General features: G+C 35.9%; 2 protein-coding genes across 2 annotated transcripts in view; both read right to left on the reverse strand.

The window, feature by feature from the left end:
• Positions 1-2,650, reverse strand: part of HELRODRAFT_162081 (hypothetical protein) — a gene marked incomplete at both ends in the record, with an annotated part of 6,196 nt that extends 3,546 nt beyond the window's left edge. Inside the window, 5 exons of the mRNA XM_009024395.1 lie at positions 322-526; positions 1,271-1,490; positions 1,604-1,985; positions 2,263-2,461; positions 2,546-2,650. Coding sequence (XP_009022643.1) covers positions 322-526; positions 1,271-1,490; positions 1,604-1,985; positions 2,263-2,461; positions 2,546-2,650 — 1,111 coding nt within the window. The remainder of the gene's footprint in view (positions 1-321; positions 527-1,270; positions 1,491-1,603; positions 1,986-2,262; positions 2,462-2,545) is intronic.
• Positions 2,651-4,458: 1,808 nt separating this feature from the next.
• Positions 4,459-9,083, reverse strand: HELRODRAFT_185022 (hypothetical protein). Its single transcript, XM_009024396.1, is given in 13 exon segments — positions 4,459-5,019; positions 5,199-5,401; positions 5,774-5,876; positions 6,226-6,349; positions 6,560-6,601; positions 6,766-6,837; positions 7,411-7,505; positions 7,667-7,767; positions 8,104-8,238; positions 8,398-8,540; positions 8,838-8,995; positions 9,008-9,042; positions 9,054-9,083. The coding sequence occupies 11 exon segments, from the start codon at positions 8,971-8,973 to the stop codon at positions 4,956-4,958; spliced, it is 1,218 nt and encodes a 405-aa protein (XP_009022644.1). The 5' UTR covers positions 8,974-8,995; positions 9,008-9,042; positions 9,054-9,083; the 3' UTR covers positions 4,459-4,955.
• Between the last annotated feature and the right edge of the window lie 1,571 nt (positions 9,084-10,654).

Genomic DNA, 10,654 nt, shown 5'->3' on the forward strand with positions numbered 1-10,654 from the left:
GCCACGATCTCAACCACCCACAGCTGGCAACGCTGGACATGGCCAACAAACGAGCGGTGGAAAAGTCGTCGCCGCATGAAGACAACAAATTTTGAAAGATTTTTTTATATTCTTCGTTCAAAATTTGGACGTGCGTACGGTCCCCCGGGGCGGACGCTGGGGGAAGAATATCGCGGCAACGAAAAAACCGGTGGAGCAGGGAAGACTGTAGGTCGAGAGTGGCAGCGGCAGAAGAATTATAAACAACGGGAGCCAGCTGAACCACGCTAAGCAACCCCAGCCCACCAAATCGCACCGGCAGCTGAGCCTGGGACCAACCACTGTCGGTCACTTGAACATTGCAAATCGACGACAGGGCGGTGCGCAGGGCTCCGTCAAATTCGCCCAATTTAGAAGGGTCAATGTGTTTAGATGTACGCAGGAAGTACATCAATTTGGGCAAACTGAGGGCATTGCGGATAATAGTCAAGGCATCATGGGCCGAAAGACAGGAAACACGACCCAGGGCGAATTCAAGCTCAGAGAGCTTTTGGTCAAAAAACTTTATTTGATAATCGCCCTCGACCAAGGGTGTGCCTAAAAAACTCAGTTCTGATGCACCAACTCTGGGTATTTCAGCCAGCGCATGTGGCACATGAAATAAACTTTGGCAGTGAAGTTTGCATTTTTTAATGTTTAACTCTAAGCCAATTGCAGCGGAGTTATGCTTCAAATATTCGTAGCCATCGGCCAGAGTTGGACCGTCCGAAGCTATGCTGATATCAACCAGATAAGCGCAAACGAAGGTGGACGAAGCTTTCTCTAAGAGTGGATGAAGAGTTAGTGCGAACAACAAAGGACCAAGGGGATCACCCTGCTGTACCCCCTCGGACGATTCTACAACCCAAGAGTGGTAGCCAAGGGAAGAGACTCCGCCATAAGCAGAATGGCAAAAATTATAGATGTTGGGGCAAAAAAGTTTGACAGCCTCCAACATCGAGTCTCTTCTCAAAGCATTGAAGGCATTTTTGAAGTCTAGTTTCAGAAACCCCCATTGATCGGGGAGGTCGGTGACCAATCTTCGAACCGCATGAACAGCGGCCTCAGCGCCACCCTTAATCCCGACACCCAACTGAGTCGGGTAGAACTTGGTCTTGAGTTTGACCACGACCAGGGCCAAGGCACATTTGCCGGCCAACCTCCTCCAAACGTTCCCGACCGCAATCGGTCTGACCCCTCCGTCTTTCTTATTTAAAGCTATTAGCCGGCCTCCAAAAAAGAACCGGCGGACGGAGAGTGGGCAAGCTCCAGATAGGATCAAATTAATGAATTGGGTTAAGGAGTTCAGTGTGTCGTCAATTGGCAAGGGGCCTGAAAAAACATCCTTAAGGTGCTGGGGTCGTAGGCCATCCAGGCCTCCAGAAGAACCGTTTTTGAAAGATTTAACGGCCCTCAGCACCTCGGCGGGAGAAACGCAACCAGCCGTTGGTGTCAATGCGGGAAAGACCCGCCTGTCCACCGGAATTTTTGGGTGGATAGAACATAATTTATCGAAGGTGGCCGGTGAGCTCTCCGCCAGGCCCTCCGGCGAGCAGACAAGTCTGACCGCCGAGGACAGGTTTACAATTGTTCAATACAAGATGACACAGCGTTGATCCATCGATCGGGGTTGTGCTTTTGTGATTTGGCATTATTGAACCCATCAAAGCACAGTACAAGGGTTTCAAGACCAATAGTTGAATATTCGCTTAGACGCTTGTTGACCAGATTGCCCTGGTTGACCCGGCGACCTCCTCTGGAAGTCTTCTGTAAGACGTATGGGACAAAACAGTGGAGTCTAACCCAGTGAGCCGGGTCACCAGGGTCGTTACAAACAGCCGTCAGCAAGGCGTTCAGATCATGTGCGAACTTCTCCCTGCCTGGCTTAGGGATATGGTCGTACACCGGTACACATTTCAGCACGGCCGTCAGCTTATCAAAAACACCAGAGTAATCCGGGCCGATTACTTATGTTGTATGTATGTATGTATGTATGTATGTATGTATGTATGTATGTATGTATGTATGTATGTATGTATGTATGTATGTATGTATGTATGTATGTTAAAACCAAATCATTGACGAATGACACCAAAAGCCAAGCGTCTGACTAAATTTGATTTTATTTGCTATAACGTCACTCAACCCCGTCGGCATTCAACTCCACATTTTCCAACACACAGACGCGCAAAAACCGCTGCAGGATGCACGAGATATTATTCATAGCAAAAAAGTATTCCCTACTATCGCCTGACCTAATACTGATATTTTTGCAAATTCGATTGAAAAACCCGGAGGTGTTACGGTCCATGGGGCCGAGGACCTCGATACAAATCGGTAAAAACTCCATCGAGGGGAGAGCTCCGTCGTACTTTTTGATCTTCTCGTCAGATGCCCTGGTTGCAGCCAAACCGCTTTCTTTGCTAGTAAGCTGCACGTAGCGCTATGTATGTATGTATGTATGTATGTATCAGTATCAGAACTTGTATAGCGCCTTTCTCGAAAGACCTCAGAAGCGCTTTCGTACAGTGTTGAAATAATGATGTTTCAATGTTCTTTTGAACAGCCGTCGATCTGTGATGAAACCTTCCCTCAACTGTACAGGAAGTGTGTTCCAAATTTCACCCGCCATTACAGCAAATTTCCGCCGTCCATATTTTGAGGAACTAAAGGACGGAATAACCAGATCCTCGTGGTCCGACGACCTAAGATGACTACGTCCAAGTACCTTTGATGCCAGTATTGGTTGTTCACTCAAGTAAACCGGTGCATTTCCATTCTTACCAAGAGTGCCACTTTAAATTTAACCCTTTCCGGAAACCAATGGAGCATGTATACTGAGATGGAGTGAAACTTTGAAACGCCGTACGTATGTGTGTATAAAAATAAATCATTGATTTTCGAAATAATCAACAAAATAAAAAATGAATAAGCAAAATCAAATTGCCTGGTTCGGGGATCAGTCCGATGATCAGAAGAAGGTTGAAGAAAGACATTTCGTTGGTCGATGATGATGACCGTACAATAATCGCAATTGCTCTATTAAAATTTAAAAATGTATCAATTTACTACTCAAGCTTGAGTACATGTTTTAACAATTTTAAAAATATTTAACCTTTGGCGATTAAAAAATAACATAATTAACACCAATGTTCAGCCTTGTTCACAAATTTGACGTAGCTTGTAAATTCAACGCGAATGTTATTTTTATTAACAAAATATCAAAACATGCAAATTTCGATTCTTGTTGTAATGAACACATTCATACCAATTCAACTTTCATAATGTTCTTTGTGTCGATAGAAAATTACTTTCGTAAAGCATTCCGTGCAAAAAACTTTACCATCACAATGTATTTAGTTTTCGGTCAATATTCATTAGCCGTCCTTCATTTTTCCGTTGCAAAGAAAATGTTCTTTTTATATTTTATATGTAATGATAATTGATTTGGAGATATTGTATGTTGTCGTGTTCGTATGAACATTATTGCCTCATTATTGTAAAAAAAATGAACGTCAATATATTTTTGCAAGGAGAAACACGAAGTTGGAATAGTATAATAGAAAAATGTTTGTGTGTGTTCGCGTGCAACTATTTGCAATATTATTTTTTCTCTCATTCTGTGTTTCTTTCGTTTAGGATGTCCAGATAGAACACTTAAACCAAATTGATTTATATAATTTGTATAGCGTCAACAATACGCAACGAATATTAATAAATTAATTCAAATTGTTTTTAGTCAGTTCACCGGGTACATGCGCTTGTGTAATTACTAATTTGTTTGCCACAGTGTTCTTTTATTCATTTTGATTGCATATTTTTTACTTTTTGATTCACTCTTGCGAAACAACAATAGTTTCTCCCATCAAAACGTTTTGTTGCTATCACAAGAACCGGATCAGGATTTCACGAACCAAAACACAGACCTTTAAAAAGAATGAAGAGAAGTCGTACACCAGTTTCTCTTATTTTAAACGGAAGATTAGTAGCAACTGGTCTTGTCCCCAATAACTCGCTTGGTTCCTTTTAGTAGGAGTGTTGCTCTTGAATCAGATTTATAGGTGAATCAAACATGCAAGCAAGGATGGGACTTTCATTGTAAATGTGATATTTTATGGCTTAAATGAATTTAACTCGAGGCGCTACGCAAATTTTCAACACAATTTTTAAAGAAGTCGTACGTAATAAGCAATGCACAATTACTAATTAACCAAGAACTACACCGCATTATTCTTAGTACAGCCTTATTTCTTATTATTACATAAAGTCTTATTTAACTACCCAAACCAATCAATTCATTCCCTGCAAATAAATTTCGTTAAATCACGTGACTACCATTTTAGCCGTCTTCGTCGCGACTGTCAGAGTGTTTGCAACTCCAGCTGACTGACCAGTGACCACGTTTCCACACCGACCTATTGATACGCAACACGAAACAGGCGAATCGAATTTTTAACCAAAAAAAATATTGATAATTCAGCCAACTTTTATGAATCTGCAAAAATGTTACGTTTTAAAATGAACATAATGTGTGATGAACCAACGCGAACTGGTAAATAGAAAAAGAACACCAAATTTCCTCAAGAAGAATGAAACAGCATCGATGAAAATGGTTGATTTTAACGGGGTAATTTTTAAATGAAACGACGAAGACGATGTAATCAATTTGTATCACTCAGCCACTTCTAAAAATCTATTCCTAATCCATTAGTAACCAAACTAAAGAGCGAGTCGTTGGTTGAAAATGAAAATCAATTGATTGTGAACATACAAACAGCAAAGCATACATACAAATACACGCACACACACTCTCTCTCTCTCTCACACACACACACACACACACACATACATACACACACGCGCGCACGCACACACACGTATTTATATAACTATTTACATGTTCACCATCCAAAAGTTATATAAATGAGAAAGGTATTTCAAAAATAAATCTGTTTGGCATCACTTGGCAGTGTTTCTTTGGGACAGTACGGACACTTGACTCTGCACAGGTGAATGTGAGATAAAAACATCATCTTATCAATTGGTGATAATATACAATGTATCTATACAACTTAATAGTATGATGTATCATCACCCTAATAACCGTCACCTCCATCAACACAGCCATCCGACACACAAGGCGATCGATATTAAATGGATAACAAAAAACAATCCCAAACTTGATGGAAGGATGTGAGTGCAGCTGTCCCCACTTGTTCATTGTGGCCAGCTTACTGAGGGCGTCTTTTGAAATGATGTGCCCGCATACGAGCCGAACTGGAGGATTGGCCACTGTGGTAGTCTGCCGCAGGATCGGACATGCGAAGACTGAATGGTACCTGCAGTGCTTGCCCAACTCCGTCTCCATCTGCTGTGGAAAGAACTGCATAGTAGTGGTGGTGGTGGTTTTCGTAGGGGGATTTTAGGGTTTTTCAAGTTAGATGTATGTATTAGATTATGTAGCACTTTTTAAAATTAAACTTCTCAATATCAACAATTATTTCCTTTTATTTATTATACGTTTAAGCATTCATTCACTTCTAGCTAGAAATATTTATAAAATGCAGTGGATTTTTCTAAAGAAACGTTTTAATTAGCTTTACATGTGTTAAATATGATCTGCTTGATGATGATTCAGTGCAGAATGTTTAATTGATGCTGAAATAGTGATTGAACTATTTGCATGCTCGTAATCCAATGCATGTATGCAATGAAGTAATAAAAATTCGCAACATTTAAATTCCCAAAAACTTGCCGGCAATTCCTCTTTAACCGTCCAAGGACTGTTCAGTTGTTTTGAGTAGAGGAATTCATTGAGGGCTAGCAAGGGAGGTAACGTTATGCAGCCAACCTGCATTCTAGTTGCAGGAATTAATTTCATTTCATTTTATTAATTAATTATTATTAATCCTTGTAAAAATAAAAATTATCAACAAAACTGTACCAATTAGAATTAGGTATCTTAATTTAAATAACAAACAACCTAACAACCTATCAGAAACAATTGAACAACCAACGAACAACCAATCCTTGTTTTAATTTTGATCATTTCTCAAAAAAGTCTCCAGTAAGAATATATCCTTAAGATTTTTCAACCAAAAATACGAGCCCATGTGGCTTAAAGAACATTGAAACATAACACACTACACCAAAACGGATCGCACCACACCACACCACACCACATCACACCACACCACACCAACTAACACAGTGCTGAGTGGACTTTCAGCAGGCAGGCCCAGAAGTTTGCAGGAGTCCTTCATGAAAGTGTCAATAACATCTTCCAACACTGGCTCCATTAATAAAAATGCATACGGTGAGTTGTCCAAACCTGCATTTTGTTGGTGGTGGTCAGAATCATTCAACTACTGACCATTATAAAATTTAATAATCCAATATGACAAAAATAGAAATTTCATTATATTATTTTATATTCAACATTGTAAGCATTGTTTTAGTGGAATTTATATTTTTAATAAAAAAATTGTAATAAAATTTTATAAAATTTATCCATAGTTATTTATCATTCTCCCATCCTTGCCTTGTCTCAGATACAGTAGTGACCCCATTAGAACTTGTATGTCTGGTTAAGGTTGTATGAAAAATTAAATTGCTAAAAATCAAAAAAAAAAAAACCATCACAATTTAAATCAACAATATCATTTGCACAACTAATGTTGAAGAATGGAAAGATAAATTTTCAATAATATCAATAACATGATTTTTTGATTGATATTTCTTATTGACCTTTTATAAATCGTTCGGCAAATGGAGCCAAGACGTGTGCATATCTGATGGCCTCTGTCTGACAACTAAAACCTGGGCAAAACAATTTAATGATATCTATCACATACGTTATTAATATCTATCACATATGTCATTAGTGATATGTATCACATATAGCATTAGTGATATGTAGCACATATATGTATCATATCATCATTTAAATTTGTTCATATGTACAAATGCACACATGTATGTATAATACCACACATGTTTACATTAAAATTCGTTGATATGAACAAATTAGGTTAGCATTACTACCAGCTTTGTGAAAATTAATTCTAAAGAAATTTTATTTTAATTTCGGGGATTTATTCAGGTAGCTGCCAAAAACAGTTCCGATAGTTTGTAAGAATTTTCAGTCGTCATATTAGTCCATTAATTATTATTTAATTATTTATTTAATTATTTATTTAACTTAGAAAATGATTTTTTAATTAATTTATTATGGATGTTTTTATATGGGTGTTTTTAATATTCAATCAATCAATCAATCAATCAATGATTGATTGATTGATTGATTGATTGATTGATTGGTTGATTGAGTGTTTTTAATATTATGGGTGTTTTTAATATTATGGGTGTTTTTAAAAAATGATGAATGAGAACCTTTCCTAAGAATGGCAATGAACTGCAGTCTGTGTATTTTAAACTCCAACATACTCTGTATGCTCTGCAACTCCTCCCTGTGCTTGTCCACCCACCTTTGGAGAAAATTATGGTGGTGGTGTCAATTGGTGGTGGTGATGGAGTCAATTGGTAAAGTTGGTGAGTAAAATATGGAATACTTATAGGAAAATGATAATGGTATTGGTTGTGTGGTGGTTGGTTACACAAATAATTCACATATATAACTATAGCTAACTCTAATGCAGGCTGGAAATTATTATTTTTTAATGCTTCTAGTATGTAATAAAGTTGAAGGTATGGTTCTTTGTTGTAATCCTTCACATCCAGTTCAGCTTCCTGATGCGTTGATAAAAAAAATAAGTTGTGAAAAATTATAAAAAGAAAAATCAATTTACCACTACTTTGATTTTATCATTAAAAAAACTATCTCCAATATTCATTGTAGCAAAGTTTATCTTATTTATCTCAACCAATAACTTCAATCAATATTAAAAAAATCAAGCAACGACGAGCGAATATAACGTCTTTAATCTCTAAAAATGATATCTTTATAAACTATTTTGATACCCCTCATATATTGTGGAGTGGTGGTGGTCATTGTAATCACCAATATACCACCAGCACCATATCATCATCTTCCTCCTCATCAACCTCACTCTCACAGCCACAAACCTGAGCTAGGCTGTTAGCCACATCAATCAGTCCATGCTGTAGGAAGTGATCGCTGATGACCTGAGCTATTTCTTGAAAGTTTGTCGAGTCAAATGTCTTCTCAGAAAATATGTGATGAAAATCAGACATGAAATTCTAGATTGAGGATAAAAATTTTATTTTTTTCTTAAATAAATGAATTGAAAAAAAAACATTTTTTGAGGTTATAAATAATTAAAAAAATATCATATGATATAATAATTATTATAACATTTGATTTAGGTACAAAGAAAATAAACACAATAAACTTTTAACTTTATCGATGGTTTTGCCGATTTTCGAGACAGTAGCATGCAAATCTTTGTGTTCCAAACTCAACTTTGTTATAACTTCTTTGACTTGTTTCAAGTATAATTTGAGATCAAGAGCTGTGGTCGTACCATTCTCATCGAATGTCTCTGGAGTGAAAAAATATGGGTCTTATTAGAACTAGTATTAGAGATAGAACATGGACTAATTTTTTTAAGACAGAGCCGAACAAGACCTTTAAATTTAATTAAATAAAATAAAAAATTTTTATTGATTTTTTTTTATTTTATTAAAAATCTAAAAAATAAATAAAAAAAAGAAAATAAAAGGCTTTGGCACGTCTAAAAATTTATATTGCGTTATTATTCGTTTGGGTTCGTTAGTTAAAGAACAAACCGAGCAGCAACTAAAAAGGCAAACCAGCCAAGGAACAGAAAAAAACAAACCCTGGTCAAATTTTCTCTTAAAACTCCCAATCTTCTCAATAATTTCCTCCAAAGATGTAATTATATTCTCGTCAATACCAGCAAATTTGGACAGAACTTTTTCAACTTCTTTCTCGACAGATTCCAGAGATTCCATATTTAATTATTTAATTAATTAATTAATTAATTGTTTATTTATTTTAACGCCAAAAACGAACAACGAAGGAGGTAATTAACAAGGTTTGTTTACAATTTTTTTATGTGCTGTGTTGCTTGTTTGATAAATATAAATCTGCAGATCTTATGACAGCTATGAAGGTGTCCTCTTAAGAAAACTACATTATATCGACTTGATAGAATGAATTTCGTTCTACTTTATTTTTAATGATTAATAATTTTTACAAATTTAATAATTATCTTTGAATTTGTTATACATTTTATTCAGAATCAAAAGCTGCAAGGATGACGCCGACTGGAGTGAAATAAATAATGGACAAGAACGGTGCACTTTGTGGAGGCATTCACCTTTCCTTTCCTATCAGTAATTAAATTGTTACAATTAATTTCTGTTGTATTTTTTATTTCTAGATCAATAAAAAGTCAAAAATTATTTACTGTTTTGGTTTTAATAGTTGTTACACTTTTCGCAGTAAACATTTTTGTTAGGTAAATTTAAAAAAATCTCCATGTAGATTTCCTGAATTTAAGTTTCAAATTGTCGCACACACTTTGCAAATTCGAATGAAAAAGTTCAAGTTTCGTTATAGAAATCATGAAAAAATGTGCAATAAGCAAAACAGACCGTTAACTTATTGTTTCTGGCTGAAACACTAATACCTCTAGCGTTTGATCCATAACAGATTTTTAGTAAATCGCATTATTTGAAAATACGAACGCTTTACTGATTGCAGGGCTGTTTTAAGGTCATCGTAGGCCCTATTTAAAGTCCTTAAAACTAAAGCCCTATTTACCTTCAAAGTCGTAGGCCTTCATTTTTCATATTTTTCGCGAATGCAACCGCACTTCTTTGCGTTTTGAAATCTACATTGACATTCCGGATTGTTAATTATTCTATGCAGACTATAGTCTCTATGCAGGTACCAGAATTACGTCACGCGCTTCGCTTCCTTATTTATCATTAATCGAGTGACTTGTGAAAAGCTTACAAACGTTTACGAATGAACGTTCAGTTTTGAGATATGTATGTCGAAAAAATAAAAAGTATAGTAAACGAAATGTTTCTATGAAATAAAATTAAATTGCGACATCTTCTTCGACAATTACTTTAACACATCCTAGACAAACGTTGCAATATTTTTAACAATGGAAAAACACATCAAAGCAAAGGTTCTTATCTATGCCAACTATTTTTTTAATTTCGTTACGATATCGAGGACGATAATAAACTGAGAAAAAAATTATAGCTGATGACAATGATCTTGCTAAAACATAATAAAAACTAAACTTCAAAAAAAAATTCTCATACCGACGACATAATTTCACAGCGATATTTTATGGATCGATGGAGCCAAAATCATGAAACGAGTACTATTATAGGATTCAACATTGTATTTCTTGGTAAATTGTAGAGTTTCTAAATTTCAAAACTAGCCTTGAACGTTCAAAGCAATTTCACAATTCAAGTTTAAAAATGTTATATTTAAGATATCTTACTGACTGAACGTTTAAAAATGTTGTGACAATAATTTTAAAAAAATAAATGGTAAAATGTATTTTCATCCAAAATGGAAATAATGTTAACAAAAAATTAGCTTGATGATTAGAGTAACATTCAAAATTTCACTGCCATTTTTATTCTTTTGGACTTCATAATTATA

The sequence above is a fragment of the Helobdella robusta genome (genome assembly GCF_000326865.2).
Source record: "Helobdella robusta unplaced genomic scaffold HELROscaffold_4, whole genome shotgun sequence".
NCBI lineage: Eukaryota > Metazoa > Annelida > Clitellata > Rhynchobdellida > Glossiphoniidae > Helobdella > Helobdella robusta.

What these genes read in the sequence shown, in the direction of transcription:
- HELRODRAFT_185022 (XM_009024396.1), bottom strand. Translation starts at nt 8,973, where the DNA reads ATGGAATCTCTGGAATCTGTCGAGAAAGAAGTTGAAAAAGTTCTGTCC. An exon ending in TGGCTAACAGCCTAGCTCAG is followed by an intron (nt 7,768 to 8,103) that starts GTTTGTGGCTGT and finishes TCAACGCATCAG; the next exon opens with GAAGCTGAACTGGATGTGAA. An exon ending in CATTGCCATTCTTAGGAAAG is followed by an intron (nt 6,838 to 7,410) that starts GTTCTCATTCAT and finishes TGTTTTGCCCAG; the next exon opens with GTTTTAGTTGTCAGACAGAG.